Source organism: Eretmochelys imbricata, chromosome 2 (genome assembly GCF_965152235.1).
Source record: "Eretmochelys imbricata isolate rEreImb1 chromosome 2, rEreImb1.hap1, whole genome shotgun sequence".
Lineage (NCBI taxonomy): Eukaryota > Metazoa > Chordata > Testudines > Cheloniidae > Eretmochelys > Eretmochelys imbricata.
Window position 1 is genome coordinate 101,874,632 of NC_135573.1, and position 24,933 is coordinate 101,899,564.

Sequence of the window (24,933 nt, forward strand, 5' to 3'; positions counted from 1 at the left end):
TGGTGCTGGGGGCAGGAACAGCACGCGGAGCCACCTCCACTGCCTCCCCCGCCCCCCCCGCCAGGGGCCGCAGAGACGTGCCAGTAGCCAGCCGCTTCTGGAAGCGGGGGGGGCCACAGTATGCAGGCAGGCAGCCTGAGTGCCCCTTGTAGTGGCCCGGAGATCGCTGCCTGTGTTTACTTTTTGTGGGGCCCCCCTTGAGCTGGGGCTCTGGGCTGCAGCCCCTAAAGTCCCTGCCTTAATCCGGCCCTGGAAATACTGCCCAGAGATTTAGAGTCAAAACAAAAGAAAGACCTCGGAAATACAGAAATTTTGATTTACTGTAAAAATGTACAGTATTTGGCCTCTGTTTTAGTAATATACAGAATTCACAGGATTGATGGCAATGGAACATCCAGGCACACGTACAGGCAGAAGCAGCAGCAATACCAGGAGTGAACAGAAACAGTCATTTACTACTTTGCCGTGAAGGAGAGCAACGATGGATGACACCAAGAAAGCTGAGGTGTTTAATGCCTATTTTGCTTCAGTCTTCACTAAAAGTATTAATTGTGACCAGATGCTTAATATAATTAACATAAACAAGAAGGAGGAAGGAACACAAAGCAGAATAGGGAAAGAACAGGTTAAAGACTGTTTAGATAAGTTAGATGCAATTTATGTAAGTAGTAAGTTAGATGTCAGCGGAAGCCTGACGAAATCCATCCTAGGGTATTTAAGGAGCTGGCTGAAGCAATCTCTGAATGATTAGCCATTATCTTTGAGAACTCACAAAGTATGGGTGAAGTCCCAGATAACTGGAGAAGGGAAAAAATAGTACCTCTCTTTTAAAAGGGGAACAGAGGTACCAGGGAACTGAGAACCAGTTAGCCGAACTTTAATACCTGGAAAGATACTGGAATAAATTACGAAACTATCATAAACAACTAGAGGATAAGCTGATGAGTAACAGCTAACACGAATTTGTCAAGAAAAATATCATGCCAAACCAACCTAATTTCCTCCTTTGACACGGTTACTCACCTAATGGATGGGGACAACAGTAGACATGATATATCTTGATTTTAGTAAAGCTTTTGACACAGTCTCACACAACATTTTCTTAAGCAAACCAGGGAAATGTGGTCTAAATGAAATTAATGTCAAGTAGTATTGGTTGAAAAATCATATGCAAAGAAATAGTTATCAAAGGTTTGCTGTCAAACTGGGAAGGTGTAACTAATGGGGTCCTACAGGGTTCAGTTCTGGGTCTGGTACAATTCACTATTTACATTAATGACTTGGATAAGGTATCCTTATGAAACATGTGGATGACACCAACTAGGAGGGGTTGCAAGCACTCTGGAGAACAGGATTAGAGTTCAAGATGACCTTAAGAAATTGGAGAAATGGTCCGAAAAAAAATTAACGAGTGCACAGTACAACATTTAGGAAGGAAAAAGTCAAATACACAAAAACAAAATGGGGAATAACTGGCTAGGCAATACTTCAGAAAAGGATCCGTGAATTGTAGTGGATCTCAAACTGAATATGAACCAACAATGTGCCTGAGTTGCAAAAAAGGTTAATATTCTGTGGGGTAGTAGCAGGAGGAGTTCAATATGCAAGATATGGGAGGGAATTCTTCCACTATACTCTGCACAGGTGAGTCTTCAGCTGGAGTCTTGTGGCCAGTTTTTGGCATCATACTTTAAGAAAGGTGTGGACAAATTGGAGAGAGTCCAGAGGAGAGCAACAAAAATGGTCAGAGGTTTAAAAACCTGACCTATGAGGAACACAGGGTTATGTTTTGTCTTGGGAAAAGATGACTACGGGGGGGGGGGGGGCGGAACTGATACTAGTCTTCAAAATACATTAAGGGCTGTTATAAAGAGGATGATGTTCCCCATGTCCACTGAAGGAAGGACAAGCAGTAATTGGCCTAATCTGCAGCAAGGGAGATTTAGGTTGGATATGAAGAAAACTATCCTTACAGTTAAGTAAGTTAAGTACTGGAATAGATTGCCAAGGGAGGTTGTGGAATCCATGTCACTGGAGGTTTTAATGAACAAGTTAGACAAATACCTACCAGGGATGGTCTAGGTGTACTTGGTCCTACCTCAGTGGAGATGATCACAGAATCCTAAAAAGTAGAGATGGAAAAAGGCCCATGAAGTTATCTAGTCCATTCCTTACATACGATTGCGCCTCACTCTGTGTGTGCATGTGCTCGTGTGCATGCGAGATAGAGAAATATGCTGCTGTATATTTTCTAAAACATGAACACCCTAATGTCTACCTCTTAAAGAAAATATCCTATACAATACAGATATTTATTACTTCTCAGACTGACAAACAAAATATGGCTGAGACAAAACTGATAGGATTTATACTAGTTTCTTCCCATTGCCCTCTTACAGTAGCTGACCGAAAGGTAATTTTTATTACACCTGATCAACTAATCATTGGCTGAGACCCTGTGACCTAAAATAAAGAAGCCTCAGCTAATTCCAAGATTACAAGCCCACTCTCAGGCACTTCTATAACTCTATTCACACATGTACTTCACGCTGATTTGCTCCACAGGTCGGTATTTGTGACCTATTTTAGTCCTAGTGATGCTGTGTTAACAACGTTTGTGACCCAAATCTGTAGGTATATTTTAAAGGTGTACCAATTAAAAAATTGGTATCTCTTGCCATGAAAAATAAAGTGCTCTTTAACTATTAACTAGAGGCTTTTGTACTGTAACTTGGTTGGCAAATAAAGCATGATGAATGTGTTGGGCACAAGTCCTTCCCCAGCCACCACAAATGCAGAGAGGCCAATGAATTGTATGTGCTGGAGTTGGACAGGATTTGTGAAGCTAAACAGCGGGGTACTTAGGAGTCGTAAGGTAGGTCTACACAACAAAAACTGTTCACAGGCTAGCCTACCGAAGCTAGCTTGAAGCCGCCTAACCTGGGTAACAATAGCAATGAAGTGAGAACAATTCAGTCTTCAGGGTGGGCTAATGGATTACATTCCCAGAGTCCTCACTGGGTTTGCACTACCCATGCTGAAGCCAGCTGCCTTCACATACAAGGTGGATTCACGTTAGCTCAGGCAGACTAGCTCATTCGCAGCTTTTACTATGTATACATACCCTTAGAGACTCCGCCCACATATCAACATAATGACGCTTTGAGAAACAGCACAAGGGTCGTCAGGGTGGGAGGGTATCTGGGGTGACGCTGGTGGAACCACTGGCAACTTCTCCTGCTCCAATCCCAAACACCTCCCACAGATTAAGAGATAGGGAGCAGAAGGGCATTCTGTAGCCTCAGGCCAGTAGTGGCCACAGAGAGGCTCCAGAGTCTGGAACAATTCCCCTCTGCCCTCCGCATCCCCCCCAAGCACCACCTGCAGAACAACAGGGAGGATCTGGTCCTTAAGTGAGCACAGCAGCTCATATTTCTTTGGATTACTAGCAAGATGTGACAAAATTTCTGCATCTTTACTCGAGTTCTACTAAATAGCATGGGATTCAGTATATGCTGGCTAGTTAGTGCACCTGAGAGGCTGTCCAACAACAGAACTGTGCCCCTTTTAGTTGTTGCAGGAGAAGGAAATAATTTAACTGAAGTGCCTTGACAGTTAAATGACAGACCAGCCATAGCTGCAAAACCGAACATGCAAGGCAATCTGGATCAAGCAGGCATATACGTACAGGCAGCCTACAGTTGCAGAATAAAGTGTTAGCCGGAATGTAATATATTCTTCTGCAAAGAGACAAAAATAACATAAATAGAATCCAATATCTATAAGAGTCACTACATCCTTTTAACAGGTTACACAAATCACAATGTTAAACTTCATAATTGGACATGATTTTCCTCTAATCAGATAGGTACCCGCAGGAGCTTCTGCCAGTTTAACTGAATGAAGACATTACCTGTGAAAGACATGGGAGCTACCTGTAACATTTTATGAATATTATATGTCCCTCTGTTTGTTATTTTGCTGTTCATTACATGACTACCAGGGCTTAATTCCAGCAGGAATTTCTACAGGAAAGGGGGCAGGAGTTTCAGATAGCCCCATTTACCATATTTAAAGGGACAATGTAGGCATCACCTCCTTCAAAGTTTACCTCAGACCACACTAAGGTCACCTGTCTGGCTGATAACCCCAGGGGTGGGGGGTGATCCTCAAGTATACAAGGGGGCCTCCATGTGGGAAACTGGAAGAAAGAACTTTGGGGCTGATAAATGGACAAGTCTGAAACACAAGGGGGAGAGACAAAAACTGACAGAAAGGAGAATGAACCCCAGTCCCCAGAAGTAGGGGCATCTGGTAAGATAAACCTATAAGAGTACCAATGGGGAGATTCTTACTAAGATAGATATGCATGTAGACTCTGTGTTGTTTTAAGAACCCTTTTCTCTCCTTATGCTTTCTTCCTACTATTGAGATTAAACAACACTTTATTTAGAAAAGGCTGTTTTGAGTCACTGCATTCACCACAGGTGCCAACTCCCTAAGGGGAAAACAGCTGAGCAATCACAGTTGGTACATGAAGTACTGTAGCCCAGCACTCAGTCTAAGAGTGGGAGAATCACAGGATTCCACTCCAGGGATCCCAGTAAAGGGTCGAGGTCTCAAACCTGGAAGGGATACTCTTAGAGAGAGACACCACAGAAGGTCTCAGAAGTGCAGTTAGACCTGAACCACGACAATACCATCTCACATCCAGGCAAGAGAAACAACTAGACAATGCCTTAGAACAACGGCGTGGCAAAAGTGCCAGGTCCATTTACTATCCCAGGCATAAAAATCAACATACCTGCCTTTATGATGCCGATAGTGAAATGACTAAAGGGGAAGATCAATTGCCATTGGTGAAGAGAATTTTGCAAAGTTGCTAGATTATATTAAACACTGATATGACAAATGACATTGATTGACATGACAATGACAAATATTGGTCATTAAGTCCCAGTAAGCACCATTCATTATCAAGTCACAGCTATATTACTTCTCAGTTGTTACGAATGTTACTTAGTTCCACAAGAATTAAAAAACAAAACCAAAAATTATTCACAGTATTATAATAGCAGCTATGTGTTGTTATATAGATTTAGGTACACACACTAAATAAAGAGCATCTACCCATAAACTCTAGGCATCTCTGATATAATTTTAAAATTCAACAAAATTAATCCCCAAATATACCTGAAGTGCAGAAGTACAATTAAATATAATCCACCAACACACTAAACAACCTAAAAACTCATGCCACCCTCCATTCCAACAAATTCCCTTCTCTCCTCCAAGTATTTTTAGTGCGGGGTTGGGATGGCGGGGAGTGGGGAATTAGCTCTGTATCTAGGGAATGGATTCCAAAGTTGTGGATACCCTCACAGCAAATGACCAGCCAGCAACAGCCCATTCTCATCTATACCAATAAGACTGCAGCTCATGCAGTTTGGCACAGAGAGAGAGAGAGAGAGAGCGCGCGCGCATCTCTCAAGTAGATCAGGAAATGTGGAAAGGATGGATTTTGTCTCCTGTCTACCGTACTGCTGCTGCTGCTCCAGCTGCTGCAGGAGAAGTCTTTCAGGTTCTTGGGGTTTGATTAGCCCTCATGAGCTGTTGCTTTTTTTTTTGCATAAGACTCTGGTTTTGCTTATGCACAACTCACAGTATACTGATTACACTAATTAAATGTGAAAAACCTATGTTAATGCAATGTCTGAGTTGCAATTTTACATGCAGAGACATCAGAGTTCAAAATTCTATTTCCCACAGCAACTGTAGCTTAGTAACCCTTGTGCATAAGCAGAATTTTGCATTACTGCAAACACATTATGGTGCTAATATTTATGCCAAATACTGTAGATGGGCCAGAATGAGAAAACCTGATGCAGGGAGGTAAGCATTATATTTGCACGACTGAGATTAAATGTTCCCCCAATCAGAGAATTTACTATGAGAGAGAAAGAGGACAGGAGGTGTTTTGACTGTTATCCTGCCTCGGAGATCCCATCAAAAGAAAGTGGGTGGCTTTAACTCCTTCCAGGAGCAGGAACTACTGCAGGGACACACTGAACAAAGGCACACAACAATTTCCTTTCCAGTGCTGCCCCCAAGCAGTGGAACAAGGGAACTTGTAGTTGCTCTGTTCTACCACAACCTCTTCCCCTGGTGGATTTCTGCCAATGGGGCCCTCCAGCAGAACAAACCACAGGTTGAATTTGACACTACATTTATTTATATTTAGTTAGATTTATTTAAAATTCATCCATGGTCCAAATTTTAATAAAAATTGCATAAAAAACATGTCAGTTGTGGAATTGCTGATACATGCAGAGGATTCAGTTACAATTACCAAAGCTGTAATATTTAATACAGTGGCTATCAGCCTTTCCAGACTACTGTACCCTTTTCAGAAGTCTGATTTGTCTTGCGTACCCGAAGCTTCATCTCACTTAAAAACTACTTGCTTACAAAATCAGACATAAAAATACGGAAGTGTCACAACACACTATTACTGAAAAATTGCTTACTTTGTCATTTTTACCGTATAATTATAAAATAAATCAATTGGAATATAAATATTGTACTTACATTTCAGTGGATAGTATATAGAGCAGTATAAACGAGCCATTGTCTGTATGAAATTTTAGTTTGTACTGACTTTGCTAGTGCTTTTCATGTAGCCTGTTGTAAATCTAGCCAAACATTTAAATGAGTTGATGTACCCCCTGGAAGACCTCCACGTATCCTCAGGGGTACATGTACTCCTGGTTGAGAACCACTGATTTAATAGACCAAAAACTCTTAGGCTGCAATTGTACCGTCTTACTAGTTGTCAAGGTTCCTCCCCCACTCTGAACTCTAGGGTACAGATGTGGGGACCTGCATGAAAAACCTCCTAAGCTTATCTTTACCAGCTTAGGTCAAAACTTCCCCAAGGTACAAAATATTCCACCCGTTGTCCTTGGACTGGCCTCTACCACCACCAAATACTGGTTACTGGGGAAGAGCTGTTTGGACGCGTCCTTCCCCCCAAAATACTTCCCAAAACCTTGCACCCCACTTCCTGGACAAGGTTTGGTAAAAAGCCTCACCAATTTGCCTAGGTGACTACAGACCCAGACCCTTGGATCTTAAGAACAATGAACAATCCTCCCAACACTTGCACCCCCCCTTTCCTGGGAAATGTTGGATAAAAAGCCTCACCAATTTGCATAGGTGACCACAGACCCAAATCCTTGGATCTGAGAACAATGAAAAAGCATTCAGTTTTTTACAAGAAGACTTTTAATAAAAAATAGAAGTAAATAGAAATAAAGAAATCCCCCCTGTAAAATCAGGATGGTAGATATCTTACAGGGTAATTAGATTCAAAAACATAGAGAACCCCTCTAGGCAAAACCTTAAGTTACAAAAAAGATAAACAGACAGAAATAGTTATTCTATTCAGCACAATTCTTTTCTCAGCCATTTAAAGAAATCATAATCTAACACATACCTAGCTAGATTACTTACTAAAAGTTCTAAGACTCCATTCCTGGTCTATCCCCGGCAAAGACCCAGCATATAGACAGACACACAGACCCTTTGTCTCTCTCCCTCCTCCCAGCTTTTGAAAGTATCTTGTCTCCTCATTGGTCATTTTGGTCAGGTGCCAGCGAGGTTACCTTTAGCTTCTTAACCCTTTACAGGTGAGAGGAGCTTTCCCCTGGCCAGGAGGGATTTCAAAGGGGTTTACCCTTCCCTTTATATTTATGACACTAGTAATGCTGTAATGAGTCAAAATTACCTAGGTCAGGTCACTAAGCCTGCTCTCATTGCACCTAGGCAGCACCTGATTCTTCCTTTCAAGTGAAAAAAAAATCAACTGTGAGCCATTTCAAAGGTTTTAAATTAGCTGCATTAGCCTCTGATCAAGAGAACTGCAAAACCTTATGGTTGCGGCTTTTCCCCAAGCAACAGGATCCTACCTGGTATCTAAGCAGCAAAACTGAGCAAGTAAGCCGGTACGCCCTGGTACAGCGTACCGGTAAGAGCCAGTGCGCCGTACCGGGACCGGCTTTCCCAGACAGCAATTTAAAGCCCTGGGGTAGTGGCAGCGGGGCTCTGGCGGGGATTTAAAGGGCCCCAGAGCTCCAGCCCCCGCTACCGCCCCAGGCCTTCAAATCCCCGCCTGAACCCTGCTGCCCAAGCCCTGGGGTAGCGGTGGCAGTCGGCAGCCACTAGGGCTCCTCAGTGATTTAAAGGGCCCGGGGCCCCGCTGCGGTAGCGGCAGCTGGAGCCCTGGGCCCTTTAAATCGCCCCCGAGTCCCGAATGATGTTCGCTTTTTTTTGCAACAGTGTTACATTGTTGACTCATATTTAACTTATGGTCCACTATGACCCCTAGGATCTCTTTCCGCAGTACTCCTTGCTAGGCAGTCATTTCCCATTTTGTATGTGTGCAACTGATTGTTCCTTCCTAAACGGAGTACTTGCTTCTATCCTTCTTGAATTTCATCCTATTTACTTCAGACCATTTCTCCAGTTTGTCCAGATCATTTTGAATTGTAATCCTATCCTCCAAAGCACTTGCAACCCCTCCCAGCTTGGTATCGTCCGCAAAATTTATAAGTGTACTCTCTATGCCATTATCTAAATCATTAATGAAGATATCGAACAGAACCAGACGCAGAACTGATCCCTGTGGGACCCCACTCATTATGCCCTTCCAGTATGACAGTGAACCACTGATGATTACTCTCTGGGAATGGTTTTCCAACCAGTTTTGCACCCACATTATAGTAGCTCCATCTAGGTTGCATTTCCCTATGACATATTGCTCCTCAAATAACGTCAACCCTCCTAAACACATTAGATTTGCTGTGTTAGGGGTGCAGAGTTAATATAAAAAAATCCATTCTGTACTCTGCATCTCATCTACCATGGAGCGCCAAGCCCTTCCTTATCACGGTAAATCTATTTAACTAGATGTAAACATGCTTCCTCCACTCTCTCAGATGCCAGCCAAGAATCCCACAGTTGCTTCCCTCTCAACTACCAGCTCTCATAAAACTAAATAAATGACATTGAAGACACAGTGCTAATTAGTTATGTACTTAATTAAGAATCAGGGTTTTCTGACAGAACACCATTAAGCTAAATTCATTCCTAGTGTAAGTAGAGTAACTGTAAGGAAGCATTTGGCCTAAGTGTCCAGTCGAACACCAGGATAGATGGTAAGACTCGCCAGGGGGCAAGGCTACTTCCAATCATAAAAACCATGGATCCCAGGGGAGGGCAGGGGATCTGCAGAGAAAATGTGCCTGTGCATTAACTTTGGGGTACTCTGTCCTTCCACACACCCTCTCATTGGGATCCCAGGCTGCATGGCTACAATAGGTTGGCCAAGGCATCCCCCAGCCAGCAGTTCCCCGGGATTCCCCTTTTAGTGGTGCTTTCAGCACAGTAGCGGCTCCGTAAAAATGTCAGCGTAGCCTGAAATTGTAGACCCATCTCTCAGGATAACTGTGAAGGGGGCCAGAAGAGAAATAAAGGGGCAGCTGGGGGGGAAGTGGGGAGGGCAGGATATCATCCCAGCAGAGCTTCAAGTTCTACAAGACCAGGGCTCTGGAGCTTATGTGCTCAGCAGGCTAGACACCTATTGGAAGTTTTCATTTTCCTTGGGGCCTTCAGGAATGGGGTTTCCCTTCTGCACACCTCCTAAGGTGTATAGCTATAGAGATGATCTCCTGAAGACCTTAATGGATTAAAAGATTGTCTAGCAGTAGCTTCTACTTCAAGCATCTAAAGCAGTGCATGTTTCTGAACTGAAATGAAAAACGTAGAGCTGTGAATCACAACAATTCCTATGTCTATTACAGGTGGAAAAACAAAAACAAAAAACTGTGAAAGACTATTGGTCTTCAACCAGTGGTCAAAGAACACACATAAATATAAAAAAGCGTTAACCTTCTCAGTGACAGCACAAGAGCCTTGCTCTTAACTGTGAAACGCATTCCTGTGCAGAGGGCCAGCATAAAGGCATTTGTAACATTTAAACTTTCAAAATTCAGCATACGGGAAGACAGGCCTTGTGCTGGTCCTCTACAGAGGGGTGAGTTTCACCAAAAATTCAGATCTTACAAGTGTTTATCATCAAAAGTTGGTTAATATCCACCATGCAAATCAGACATTTAACTTCCGCTTTTATAATAAATGGAAACACACTGTTTCCATTTATCATAAACTTTAGCTTTCTATGGTTTTGTTTTGGAAAGTTAATTTGTAATATCATCTGAAGCTGTATTTATAGTGCATGTATTTTCCTTTTGCAATTCTAAGGCTTGGCTACACTTCTGCTGTGAATTTCAACAACAGGGAAGATCAGTTAGCAATGCACAGGTAAGTCTGTGTTTCAGAGATATCTAGGGATCGTTTTGCAAAGCACGTAGCTAATCAACTGTTTTTATTTGAAACTTCCTTTGAAGCACCTGATGAAGAACATTCTGGGGCACATCTGAACCGCTGATGAGCCAGCTGCTGCAGCTCAGCAGGAAACAACAAAGTCAATAATCTGGAGCCAAAGGAGTAAGATGGTAGCAGCTGGCACCTTCAAGAGTTCCATGACTCTTTGCATGCAGTCAGTTAATGGCTACTATTGGTTGGATAATGGATCAACTTTTTTTTTTTTTTTTTATTTCTCTTGATCAGCTAGCTACATACTGCCAGCCTGTGTTAGAGCACATGCCTCTGACTTGGCTGATTAGATTGGGGCTAACTCACCAAGATTGTGATATACGTAAGTGAAAGATCCTAAACCTGAACCAACAGACCATAAATTCAATAAACGAGTGGATACGGATATGAAAGGCCCAGGAGAAATAAGAATTTACAGAGTGCAAGAGGGTGCACCACACAGGTATCTGTGAGATATGAAGCAAGAGAAACATCAAACTGTTGTGATGACATGAAACCTAAATGTTGTTAGATTGTCTGGGGAGATCCCAAGATTCTCTAGATCTTCATATCTCACACTATTAATAAAGGAGTATTTTAATAGCTTGGGCTTGCAACAGGATGAGATATATAGAAAGTTTTGGCAACTGGGGATAGCCTGCTTAAGGTTCATGCCCCTGTGAAAGGTGGGAGGAGGTTGGTTTGGGTAGCACATTGTCACTGAAGTGGGTTCACATCAAAGAGAAATACCCTCCTTAGAGATGCAACTTTCCCTCTCATTTCCCCTGCAGTGGTTCCAGCCTCTCTCTTAACCATGACAACAAGCTCAGCTATACAAACTACCCATCAACAAGTTGCCTCCACATTGTTCTGACTTATGAGGCACCATCCAAGACACCCCATAAGCCAAAATGTGATGTTGCATTTTAAATGCCACAGGAAGACGACCACAAAGAGGAAGATGAGGCATTTGGGCTCAGCCCACAGGCAGCTGGTTTTTAATCAGGAAATGGGTGTACAGTCACAAGTTGATACGGGTTATGGTGAGAAGAGCTAGCAGACAGGGAAAGGAAGGAAGAGTGGGAGAGAAGAAGTGGGAGAGGGTGACAGACATCTAGTAGGTCAATTATGACAAAAGCAAGAGATCACAACTTTCATTATAACTAGCTGGGACAGTCCCTTTAATCTGTGACATTTCTGGTAAATCAGGATATCTGCTCATATAAAAGATTATCACCATGAGTGATTTGTAGATTTTAGGACCTGCTCAACACTGAGCCCAGTTTTGCAACCCGTGCTCACATTGGGTAGTAGTGTCAATAATCCCAATTAACTGAGCAAGGCTACAGAATCAGGCCTATTTAAATAAGGACAGCTAAAGGTCCTATCTTGTTCCCCTAGAAGTCAATAGCAAAATCCTCGCTGACGTAAATGGGAGGAAAATCAAGCCCTAGACATCAGTTCCAAGGTTAAAAGTAAATGTCCTTTGAATTTTATTAAGCAGTTTGTGTCATTCGTATTTCACTTCTCTAATATGAAGAGAATGGTTTTGTACCAGCAGCTCTTGTGAAATCCCTACTAGCTCACAGTGGTTTTTAGATCACACGCACACAACTGGATTCTGATTTCCTGGTGGAGTAAATTGTGGATAACTCCATTAAAGTTAGTTAAGTTTACACTGGTAACTTTAAGTTAATAAACTTCAGTAATCAGGCTCATAGGAGTACATTTTGTCATTTAAATCATCTGTTTTTATTTCTGCAGAAAATGTTTCTACAGTAGTACTACAGTAGTAGTTATAGTAGTCCTGCAGAAAAAAAGTCAAGATACAGGACCGTAATTATGGTCAGAAAAAGTTACTGTTAAAGTGACAGGAGTTGCAGGGGGGCTCTACATTTTTTCTCAAATTACTTCACATAAGTGATTATTGAATCAGTAAGGCAACTCTTAAGATGCAATGCTCCTTGAATAAATTTATTTCACTGTTATAAACTATTTAAGAAACATAGTAACTGGTAAACACAGTGGTCCGTGGACACGACAGGTATGTCTACTCTGCAGCCAGGACGTGTGATTCTCAGTACAAGACAGTTTTGCGCTAGCTCTCCTCGAGCTAGCACTCCAAAACAAAGTGTGGACTTTGCGGCAGTGACAGCAAGTCAAGCTAGCCACCTGAATTCGGACAGGCTTGGACTCAGGCAGTTAGCCCAAGCCACTGCCCTCATGGCAACATCCACACTGCTAGATTTAGCTCACTAGCTGGAGCAGAGCTAGCACAAGTCTGTCTACCCGCATTGGGAATCACACCTTGTTGCTACAGCGCAGACATACCCTTAGGTTTTATTTTATGAAAGTTCTCTAGCCTGTGTTATGCAGGAGGTTAGAGTAAAAGTGATCACAGTGGTCCTTCTGGCCTTAGGACAGGGGTGGGCAAACTACAGTCTGAGGGCTGGATCCAGCCTGCCAGCCGTTTTAATCTGGCCCTCGAGCTCCCGCTGGGGAGCGGGGTCTGGGGCTTGCCCCAGTCCAGCACTCCAGCCGGGGAGCAAGGTCGGGGGCAGCTCTACACAGCTCCCAGAAGCAGCAGCATGGCCCCACTCTGGCACTCCAGCTGGGGATCAGGGCCGCTTTATGCGGCTCTCAGAAGCAGCGTGGCCCCCCTCTGGCTCCTACACATAGAGGCAGCCAGGGGGCTACACTCGCACCCACCCCAAGCTCTGCCCCTGCAGCTCCCATTGGCCAGGAACTGCAGCCAATGGGAGCTGCAGGGGCGGTGCCTGTGGACAGGCAGCATGCCCCTTCTCTGGCTCTGCACGCTGCCAGCTTCTGGGAGCCACCTGAAGTAACGGCCACCTGAAGCGTGCACCCCGAACCTCTCCCTAGCCCCACCCTCCTGCCCCCCCAATCTCTCATCCCCAGCCCCACCCCAGAGCCCACACCCCCAGATGGAGCCCTCGCCTCCACACGCCCCAAACCCCTACCCCAGCACTGATCGCACTCCAAACCCCTCGACAAGCCCAGAACATCCTCCTGCACCCCAAACTCTTCATCCCCACCCAGAGTCCTCTCCTGCCGCACCCCACTCCCCTACCCCATCCCAGAGCCTCCTCCCACACCCAGAACTCCTCATTCTGGCCCCACCTCGGAGCCTGCACCCCCAACCAGAGCCCTCACCTCCCCGCCCCCCGAATCCCAACCCCAATTGCGTGAGCATTCATGGCCCACCCTACAATTTCTATTCCCAGATGTGGCCTCAGTCCAAAAAGTTTGCCCACCCTGCCTTAGAATCTGTAGGCACAATAGATTAGATACATATCTCAAAAAGGTGGGTAAATATTAACCTTATTTACACAGATAGGGAACAGGGAGGCACACAGAAGCTAAAGCCCAAATTTTTCAGACTGGCTGCTGATTCCAGATCTCTCAGTTTTTGGGCACCCAGCCTGACACCCTGAGTTTGCTTTTCAGGCATTCTGAGCACCAAGAGCTCCCACTGGAGTGAGTGGTGCTGATTGCTTCTGAAATTATGATTCAAGAGCTTTCAAATGGCCACCCAAAAATGGAGGCACTCAAAAGCAGTGGCCACTTTTTGACTTAAATGACTTGCCTAATGTCACATACTGAGTCAGTGGCAGAACTGAGAGTAAATCTCAAGACTTCTGACTCTTAATCCTCTCCACTGGCCTACACTGAGATGTACTGAAGATAACCTATAATACTGTGCTTTAAAACACTGTCAATCTCCTTCTGCAAAAGCTTTTTCAATTAATACCAATTAAATTTGTTTCCATCATGTTACAGTAGAGGGAAGGGAAAACCCAGACATGCTGTTGAAAAATGTTTTGTGATATTTTACTTGTTATTAAACAGCTCAAAGTGGAAAAGACAAGCTCATAAATGGAGACATGGTTTTTAGAACTGAAACAAACATGTTTTCATATCTGCAGTAGCAGATAAGATCAATCTACTGAGTACACAAAGAATACGCCATGGAATGCTCAAATAAATTTGTTAGTCTCTAAGGTGCCACAAGTACTCCTTTTCTAATTACATAAAGAAACCCTTCTTTGTCCAACATTAAATATCAGTCTTTAAACTGTGAATATGGTTAGGAAAAAGTTACTGGTAAAGTGATAGTGCATGCAGGCATCTCTGTATTTATTCCCTTGCACTAATTTCCATGCCATATTTGCTGAATTTGCAAGTTAAAACATTTTTTCCCCTAGCTATGGCCATACTGTAAGCCCAGAAGTTATATGGTGCATAATGCAGAATCTGATTAAACATCATTTATGCTGGCTCAGCTCTCCTGATGGTAATATCTCAGAAATTCAAGCAGGTTTAGTGTAGAGGAGACAGATATAATATGGCCCAAATCCTCCTCCTCCTCCCACCCCAGTATGAAAGGCTGAAGAAATAGTAAGTTCCTCTGTAGGGGAGGAGGGTCAGGGCAAACTGCAGAGCTCCTGTACAGAGGGGATCTACACCCAGGTCAGCATGGGCTTCATCTACAGTAACAAAGAGAAGGGTTCTGGAGACAGAGACACCAGCCAACCTTCCACCCAGTGGAGGATGGCACTGGTCGTAGAACAGTTGTGCACCATGTTCTCCATGTTGTCGGATGAGGTGAATATTCTGTCTCACTCTGGCCTCAAATAACCCCTGTGCAAAGCCTGCTTACTTGGGATTCACACCGAGAATTTGTAACATTTGTACTAGTTACATAAATAATTAGGTACTAGTTTAAGAAGGGAGTAATGAAGCCCTAGTTTTACAATTTTAAAAACTACATTCTAAAATTAACAACTATATATGGGAAAATTCCTGCTCATTATTTGACTTGGGTCACTCTGTTTCACATAAGGCAGGGGCGGCCAACCTGCGGCTCTGGAGCCACCTGCGGCTCTTCAGAAGTTAATGTGCAGCTCCGTGTACAGGCACCGACTCCAGGGCTGGAGCTACAGGCGCCAACTTTCCAGTGTGCCGGGAGGTGCTCACTGCTCAACCCCTGGCTCTGCCACAGGCCCCGCCCCCACTCCACCCCCTCTCCTGAGCCTGCCGTGCCCTCGCTCCTCCCCGCTCCCAGATCCTCCTGCGTGCTACAAAACAGCTGATCGGTAGGTGTGGGAAGGGCTGCTGACATATTACTGTGGCTCTTTGGCAATGTACATTGGTAAATTCTGGCTCCTTCTCAGGCTCAGGTTGGCCACCCCTGACATAAGGTACTGCGATACATTCCAACATGTGATATAGCATACTGATCTGAGAACCACTAGAGCAGGGGTTCTCGAACTTGGTTCGCGGCTTGTTCAGGGTAAGCCCCTGGCGGGCCGTGAGACACTTTGTTTACCTGAGCGTCCGCAGGTACGGCCATTCGCAGCTCCCAGTGGCTTGTGGTTCGCCATTCCCAGCCAATGGGAGCTGCAGGAAGCAGCGCGGGAATAGCGAACTGCGGCCCCTGGGAGCTGCGAGCGGCTGTACCTGCGGACGCTCAGGTAAACAAAGCGTCTCGTGGCCCGCCAGGGGCTTACCCTGAACAAGCCACAAACCAAGTCTGGGAATCCCTGCACTTGAGTATTCCAGGTACAATGAAGTAAAATGGGGAGGGACACAGATCCTTGCTTCTCACCCCCAGATCTCTGTTTTTTGCCACGCATACACCACTTCCTGCCTTGTCAAGGCTCACAAATATAAAAACTGTACATTTCATTCATTATTTGCTTTTATTATTTTCTGGTGTGAAGTTACCAGAAAATGTGGCTCTGTGTAAACCCCCAGTTCTTCCATATCCTTGCTCATTCAAGTGATAATGTCATTATACCCTTGTTTGAAAAGGCATTCATCTGACTCCAAAGGAGGGGCATTTCAAGGCTAAAAGGAACTAACAGAAAGCACTGTGCATTAGAGAGACATAATGCCACATGGGGAAGGTGCCTGACACACCAACACTTACAAGACGGAAGTGGGCACTTCCTTCTGCAGCTGGTCAGCTCTACAAACTGGGGAGGGGATGGGAGGACAAGGCAATGGCCCTGCACCCTCCACACAAGGAACCGCAAATACTGTAACTATGGCTGGTTTCTCCACTTACTTTTACAACCCTGCATACTCAGCTACATCAGGTCCTAAGTGTGACGAAGTGGGACTGTTCTTAATGTTTCCTCTGAATACTGTAGGGGTGCCTCAGTTTCCCCTATGCATTTCTTAAGTCTCTAGGTGGTGGGATAAGGGGGTGTAATTGTTGCAGAGCAAAGGGCCAGTGTACATAAATGGCCAACACTCTGTCTCCTGGCAACTGATGGCCTGGGCCTTTCCCCTCTACAAAGTGATAGTTAAAGGGTTGGAGAACAAAGGAACCAGGTGACCTCCTGGCCCGGGAAAGGGACAAAGCCCAGAGGAGGAGGGGGTGGAGGGTGAGTCAGTTGGGGCTGGCTGGGGACGTGGAGTGCAGACATGGTTGTCTGGCTCACTGCCCCCCAAAATGGACCCGGCTGAGGGGTCCTGTTCTCTGTACCTACAAGCTCTGTTTTACACCGTGTTCCTGTCATCTAGTAAGCCTCTGTTTTACTAGCTTGCTAAGAGTCACATCTGACTGAGAAGTTGGGGTGCAGGACCCTCTGGCTTCCCCAGGACCCCGCCTGGGTGGACTCGCTGTGGGAAGTGCACGGAGGGGCCGAGGATGCTGAATGCTCCAAGGTCAGACCCAGGAAGGTGGAAGCTGTGTGAGCTTTTTGCCCTGAAGACCCGCTGCTCACAGAGAGGAGATTTCACCAGAGTCCTGACTGGCTTCGTAGGGAGCAGTTCCAGTGCATCGCCCAGGGACTCCGTGACACTAAGTTATTAACAATCAGAGCTGGATGAAAAGCAGTATGAAGTCTTCACCACAAAATTCATTTAAAAATTTTACCCATTTTTTCACTGAAATTCAAAATTGATGAAAAATTGTCTATGCATTCTAAAATGTGCAGTATCAGCCAAATCTATTCATAATAGTAATAATGAACAGTAGACACTTAAATCCTGACTTTCTACCAATATCTACTCTTCTCTCATATCAGGTTTCTTGCCCCCTAACTATTCTGAAAGTTGTTCTGTGTGGAACCAAATTGACTTCAATGGGGTCCACATGCACAGAGTTCATTGGAGGCTTGAGGCCTAAGACTGTATGTTCTTTGGGGAAGGGACCATATTTTTCACTTGTATATGTGAGCCACTTAGCATATTTATGGATACTTGACAAATAAATATATAATAATGATAATCCCTATCCAGTCCAGTTGTTGTAAAGTTTAATAAGCACTCAGGCCTCAGTTCAGCAAGGTACTGAAACACATGAATAGTCCTATTGACTTCAGAAGGGCTACTTGCAAACTTTAAGTTAGGCATGTGCTTAAGTACCTTGCTGAACCAGGGCCTCCGAGTCAGATTTATCAAGAGAGTAGGCACATCACTGAGTTAACTGCACAAGCACCCACCTCAGTGCTGAGTCTGCTCAGGCTCTGGAAACAACTACTGCACAATGGACGTTTTCAGACGCTTCATGCTGGTACCTAGCATAGTCACTTCTACACTAATATGGTATCACCGTGTTAGTATGACAGTAGGTCCTGGTGTCCCCAGTCAAGACTGCTCTAGGCACTCCACCATGAATACATAATGGGACAGTTCGTGCCCTGATGAACTTACGATCTAATTAGATAGGATAGATAAAAAGTGGGAAGGGAAACAGAGGCACAAAGAAGTGAAAGGACTTGCTCAAAGTCACATACCAGCTCAATGGTAGAACCAGAAGAGAATCTCAGGTTTCCTGAGTCCCAATGCGCCACCCTAGCCACACTAACCCTAAGCTCCCAGATCACAGTGTATCTGGGAGCTAGCCTCTGAGCTCAGGTCCAAAGACTTGTGTAACAGGGATTGTGCTAGCGCACTAACAATAGCAATGAAACAGTGCTTTGACACTGGTTCTCAGGCAGGAACTAGGCTTCAGAGCCTGAGCTCCATTTTTCACAGCTATTTTTGGCTCCCCCAAGTCTGAGCTGGGAACCTTACTCCCAGACACAGTGTAGACATCCATCCATCCCTTCCCCCCAACTCACTCGATAAGCCTGGGACTTTGCTTCCACCCCAAGAAAAGCATTTTTCCTCCACTCCCAACTGACTTTTCTTTTCAGAAAAACTTCTAAGCTGCGCATCCTGTGAGACACATTGGTGAAAAATACCCATTAAATCTCAAAAACAGACAACTTCCTCTACCTTCCTCTTTTACATGTTTTAATCCATTCTCTCCTCCTCCTGACTTATTTTTCTGTTATCTCATGCTTTCAAAGAAAAAATACTCATTTAAATGAGGGACATTTTAAATCACTATCTTTTTGTAATTTGAGAATACACCCCATTGCTGCACAGAAGAGGACAGCAAAACCACAGGAAAAAACCATGCTGAACGGGGAAGGGACAAATATTGTTATAAACTTTCTCAGTCACAAACTTTCTATTTGTATTCTGAGTTGAAGAGTCAAATCTGCACCCTGCTTGTTTTATGCATGGGAGTAGGACCATTGCTCTGTACCAGTACCCAAATCAGGAAGCCAAATATGTTCTTTATATGGACTGCTTTACCTTTAAAAAAATATATATATAAAACATTTCCAAAATGTATTTAATCTCTTCAAATATATCTTGCACTAAAAAATAAAAAATAAATACATCCTTTTTATTGATTTTTACCACTAACACAAAAATGTTACTGTATTTAACAGTTAGAAATACAACTCAAAATTAAAATGCTGCCTCTGTTTTTCTGCTGGTTGGCACACTGTACTGCACACCAGGCGGAAACACCTGGTAAAACCACACAGCTGATCTGGGTCTTAGGCAACTCTGGAGAGCAAGAAATGAGGTAAAAAATTATAGTGTGTTAATTCTTTCATTTGTACATCTGCAATGCCTATGAAATGGCTTGTACAGCTATAACATTGATCCAGTCATTTCCAAAGGTTCCATCTCTCCCCCTCAACTGCAGAGCTCTCCATGGACTTCAATAGGAAGCAGGAATGCGCTCAACAAAGTACATGGCATAAAGCTCCTAAAAACTGGTTAAGATAAAAAGGGGAGGAAAAAAGGAGGCAATGGGAAATGAGTAGTGCTTCAGTAGTGGGAAGATCGATACTTAACTCAGTTAAAGAAGTTTAAACCTGAGTTTATTTCTCCTTTACACAGTGAAAATAGATAACTTTTAGCATTTCTTGGAAATGTTTACCATCTAATCAAGCTATCTAATTTAGTGAGCAAATGTTGTGGAACACAGTCTTTGAGCAGAAATACACAGATAAGGCAGTCACGGACAACATCATTTGTTTCATAATTTCACTGTACGCTTAAATCAGTGGTCTCCAAACTTTTTGGCACACGCACCCCCAAGGTGAAGAGCGGAGGACCTGCCACAGACGCGCCGCCGGTGGGAAACACCAGCCGTGGACGTGCAGAGCTGCTGCCGCCGAATAAAAAAATAGCAGCGCGCTGTCCGGCGGCGCTCCTGCTGCCGCGCACCCCCCTGGGATCATCTTGCGTGCACCCCATTTTGGAGACCACTGGTTTAGATAGTTAGAATGCAATTTAAGAAGTTACAAGGAACACATCATGGCCGACCCTTCACAGGGTGTAAATCCCACTCTTACATCCCTGCACAGCCTCTCCACCATCTGTGCTGCAAGTGTGTGCCTAAGTGCTTCTCTTGATTGGTGGAAAGTGAGCAGAAGGGAACAGAAAGAAAGATGCACCAGCCAACATGGTTGAGCCATGGGACAGAGGAAAAAATCTGCCACAGGTATGGGATAGTAGCAAATTACTACCCCTGGGGACACTTTCAGGGAACACTTTCCCTGTGGTTCTCCTAGAGCAGTGCTGCTATATAACCCTTGCACAGGGTTAAAATATTTAAGTATAATCTAGCCATTAATGATTTTTCCGATAAGCTGCAGTATTTCATAAATCACTGCAAACAGTTCTCAAAAGAACATAGGATGATGTCTTGCTCTCTGGTACAACCTGACATTTTATAAAATTTCATTTTAAAACCATGACTTAGAGGTCTGGTAAAACATTAAACTGTTGGCTGAGTACTTTTTTTTTTTTTAAACTGTTACATCTGTTTTAAATTTCTGCCTGTGAAAAATTAATGTACTGGAACAAACAAATTTCCCCCAAACTCTTAGGCAAAGCTAGAGGCTTGAAGCATCACCTGATTTATTTTGTCAAAGTTTCAAGGCTGCCGTACTTTACCACGTATTTATTCAGCCAGTCTATCAAGAATATGAGAATGGCCAGGTGATGCGATACCTCCATTTGTCGTTCAGCTATCAGTCATGAGGGAACTGACATTAAGATAGAACTTTGCTTAATTTGCTAACAAGGGCCTTTCACTTTGAGGAGATGATGTGCTTAGTCTCTGGGGAAGCCAAAAAGAGTCATCAGTGGGAAGTTCAGCCAATGTTGCATTAAGGGTGGTTACTTAGCAGTTATTGAGCAGGAGTTTGTTGTGGTTTTCAGCTGTATTAATGGCATCAATTTAAGGTAAACTATAATAACGGCTCAGAATTAAGACTGGTAAAAATTCAATAATCCAGAGCAGTCTCCACTTCATCAGCACCTTGTTATTTTTCAGAGTTTTAGGTAAAATTCAGGCCAGTGAAGGAAAACCCATTCTCTGACTCTTTAAGACTCCCCAATGATGAATATATTTACACAGAGATAGGCCAAGGTTTTTCAAAACTGGGTACCTAAATTTTTATTTTGTTGCAAAAATAAATGACAGGATTTTGAAAAGCAGCAAGCACCCAGCAGCTCCCACTGAAGTAAAAAGAATTAGAGATTGAATGATTTACAGTCATCTTATAAAAACTGTACAAGTGCAGGTGTCAGATAAGAGAACAACAAGAGAGATGAGGCAGAATAAGTTACTGATTAGAGTAAATATACCTATTGTTTAATTATAAAGTTTTATCCCATTTATACTGGATGTTTTCATATGCAGCTGGTAAGTCATATATAGGCTTGGAAGGATTAGATTTTTATTGGTAAATGTTGATTTCACTGTACGCATAAACTGACGAAAAATATTTCCATTGATAAAAATCAAAATTTACAGACATGAAAAGTAAGAAAAAAGCTGCTTGACAAAATGCAGTGATTTAGACTTTTAAATTAGGCTTGTTATAAATAGACTAGTGAATGAATAGTAAAAACAGCTATGATTTGTTGATTTAAGAATATTTACTTAGTCTATTTTGACATATGATGTTCACAGTGTGTGTTTTAACAGTTTATAAAGCTTGAGATTCAAGAATTTAAATGTCTATTGAGAATGTCTGACCCCCATTCTAAATGTTCACACTTGCGGGGAAAGTAAAGACAAAAGTCTAATAAAAAAAAATACTTAAAAATAAACATTGATGTTATCCACCGAAATTATTTTAAAAAATATGGAATTTTGCCAAGCCTACTCATACAGTTCCTCTTATTATTTATGGACTGCACCTTTTAGCATGGTGCACTTATAAGACAAAATTAACTGCAACCTTTTGAAGTTAAGATCAAAGTATGGGAAATTGTCTCCTGAGAATCTGCTTAAGTGAAAGTCTTCTGGTCTGACCATAGTAGCTTGATGCAATCATCATCTTATGGCTCTATCCCCCTAGTTTCAGTCATTAGAAAATATCCAGATTCATTGAAAGTAAACAAAAGTTAGATACCTGCTCAAAATCTTAGTGACTGCAGTCAATAAATGTATTACAAGAATGCGAGTAGCCACCCCAGAGTTAAGGTTTAAACATGGTTTCTCTTTAAACCCTCCCTTAAAAAAAAAAAAAAAAAAAATCGATATACACTATGAAATCACCTTGAAAAAAATCAAAATGTCAGGTCAGAACCTAGAGTAGAGTATGTGATGCAAATCTGAATTCATTTGCTGAAGGGGGTTCAGATAGTGAGCTACAGTTTCTTGTTGTATCATTCTTTTGGGCATGGGATATAATTAGCCTAAAGCCGCAAGAAATTAATTTTTGGAAAACCATTAATGCATTTTTAGATTTTTTTTAAAATTGCAATTGTGCAGCTGCAAGGCAGGAGAAACAGCTCAGTAACTCTAGGTTTATCTCTGTCAACCAATAGCGATCGCTCTGCACTTCACACTGTGGGACTGTAGGAAAGCAAGATTAGATTTAGAACTGTGGTACGCAAAGAAAAAAAACAGATTTTTTTTTTGCTAATGAGGGGTATAATACTGTGATGTTTTCAGTTCCTATTGCTGCAGACCACAGTTACAACAATCTGGCTGCACTGCGTGCATAGCAGTACCTTAACCATGCATTTCCTGTTTTTTTGTAAATCTCTGGCGTGCCTTTTCATGTAATGCAAACACTGTTTTCAGAGATGCATGGAGATATCTTAACTGAACATTTCTAGTTTTCTAAGATTTGAATATGGGTTTTGAAATCCCACATACCAAAAGGGTATCTGGGTATGGCAGGGAGAGCTCACTGCTGAACAGCAACAACTTTAACTCCACCTAAACAAAAGGGGTTTTTTGCAAGTAAATTTCAACATTCTGATTTTAACTGCAAATAGGAAGGAAAGGTGGGCCATAAACTAAAGAGCTTTAAGAAATACAACATTCTAACAGAGTAGCAGCCGTGTTAGTCTGTATTCACAAAAAGAAAAGGAGTACTAGTGGCACCTTAGAGACTAACCAATTTATTTGAGCATAAGCTTTTGAGAGCTACAGCTCACTTCATTAACCTTATGTCTCCTTTCCTTATCAGCACTCTCCACATATCTGCTTTTTTTAAAAAAAAACTCAGTGTGCAATGTGCCTACATGAGTGGACTTCACCTGGCTAAATTAAGACAACATAATTTCTTAAAGGGTAAAATAAACAGTAATCCGTATTAACCTGATGCATGAACTACACCGGCATCAAACACCTTGTTACTATTTGTATTAGAGTTGAACCTAAGGGCTACAGTCCCATTGTGCTAGGCATGGCATAAACACAACTATGGCTACATGTAAAGAAAGCAGCACAATCCCCTCTTGATGGTACTATTTTTCTGCTATTGTCTCCCTCTTCCTTCCAGCATGTTTACTTATTTTCTAACCACTTAGCCCTGCCTTCTAAAAGGACACATTGAAGGTCTGACCACCTCTTTACTACTACCACTCTTATTTCTGGGGGCATATTGGTCATTTGTGCTATAACAATGTGAAATACCAGTATTCCTCCAGATGAAGCTGTACAGCTCACCTGTTCAATAGGTATGGTCATTTTCTGGAGAAAGTTTGTGCACTGGAGCCTTTCTGGTGTAAAAATGAGTAATAGCTATTAACAAGAAGGAAACAACACTAATTTTTCTCCTAGATAAAAATCATTTCTGTGCATTCCCTTTTATCTCAGTCAAATTTAGAACATAAAAAAAAAAAGCACCATGAGAAAGCAAAAAGCTTTTGACTATCCCTTTCTGGAAAATAATCAGTATCAACAAACTGTAGAGCTTCTTAATATTTGTGTGGCCAACACTCCCGATTTTATTGGGTCACAGTATTAGGTGTTTTTCTTGAAGTCCTAGCGATGTGATTAGGTCAGAATCTCAGCTTTCATTACAATCTTTCATTTCTAATATACTCTTATTTACTATCAGTCTTTTATATAGTTCCCGCATTAAAGGTAAGTTAGTTAAATCTATGACTTTGCCAAAATGCTAGGTTAACAAGTAACATTTTACTCAGCACGTTGCTACTTAAATATGTGCTGCATTTCTATTCTTTCAGGTCTCATAGTGTCCATTCCCCACCATGACTAGCTGGCTTCAGATCCAATGTGCATCCCAAGCATGCAGAATGCTAAGATATCACATCTATCATGAAATTCACCAAACCAGAACCCCATTTTTCACAATATTGCATGGGGGCTTTTTTCCACTTTTAAGAAATTATATATATATATATAGTGATGATTTATAATAAAATAATAGTAGTAACAATAAGCTTAGCAATTGTATTGGCATTTCATCACATATACTTTTCTTGATATTATAGTCTTCCTCTTGTAATATTTTTTTCTTCTTACCTTAATAGCCTTCTCAGCGCTCTGATCTCGTTTTCCTACATGGTTCCCCATGGCAAGCCACTCAGCTCTTCAGAAACTAAAATAAAAATAGAAGAAAAACATTTTTGAAAAACTAAACATGGATTTCAAAAGAAATTTTGGAACCTTTCTTCTCACACCTACCAAATGGCCTTTCTTGTGCTACAGTTATTAGTGACACAGTATTTCTACAGTTCCAGGCCGGGATTTTCAAAGCCGCCTACATGAGTTAGATACCAAACTTCCATTATCTTTCAATGGTGTGGCCACACTAGGGATTGGGGGGGGGGGGGGGAAGGTGTTTTCATAGCTAACACAGGGTCACTACCGTGGTTAAATCCTAGTCAAGATAAGGCAGT

The 24,933-nt window shown here is 42.7% G+C and overlaps 1 protein-coding gene across 1 annotated transcript in view; it reads right to left on the reverse strand.

The window, feature by feature from the left end:
• The window catches only part of MBP (myelin basic protein), a 171,171-nt gene that overhangs the window by 109,039 nt on the left and 37,199 nt on the right, over positions 1–24,933 (reverse strand). Inside the window, exons 2-3 of the mRNA XM_077810528.1 lie at positions 24,557–24,632; positions 2,069–2,122 (exon numbers count right to left, since the gene is read on the reverse strand). Of these exons, the coding sequence (XP_077666654.1) occupies positions 2,069–2,122; positions 24,557–24,607 (105 nt within the window). The 5' untranslated portion in view covers positions 24,608–24,632. The remainder of the gene's footprint in view (positions 1–2,068; positions 2,123–24,556; positions 24,633–24,933) is intronic.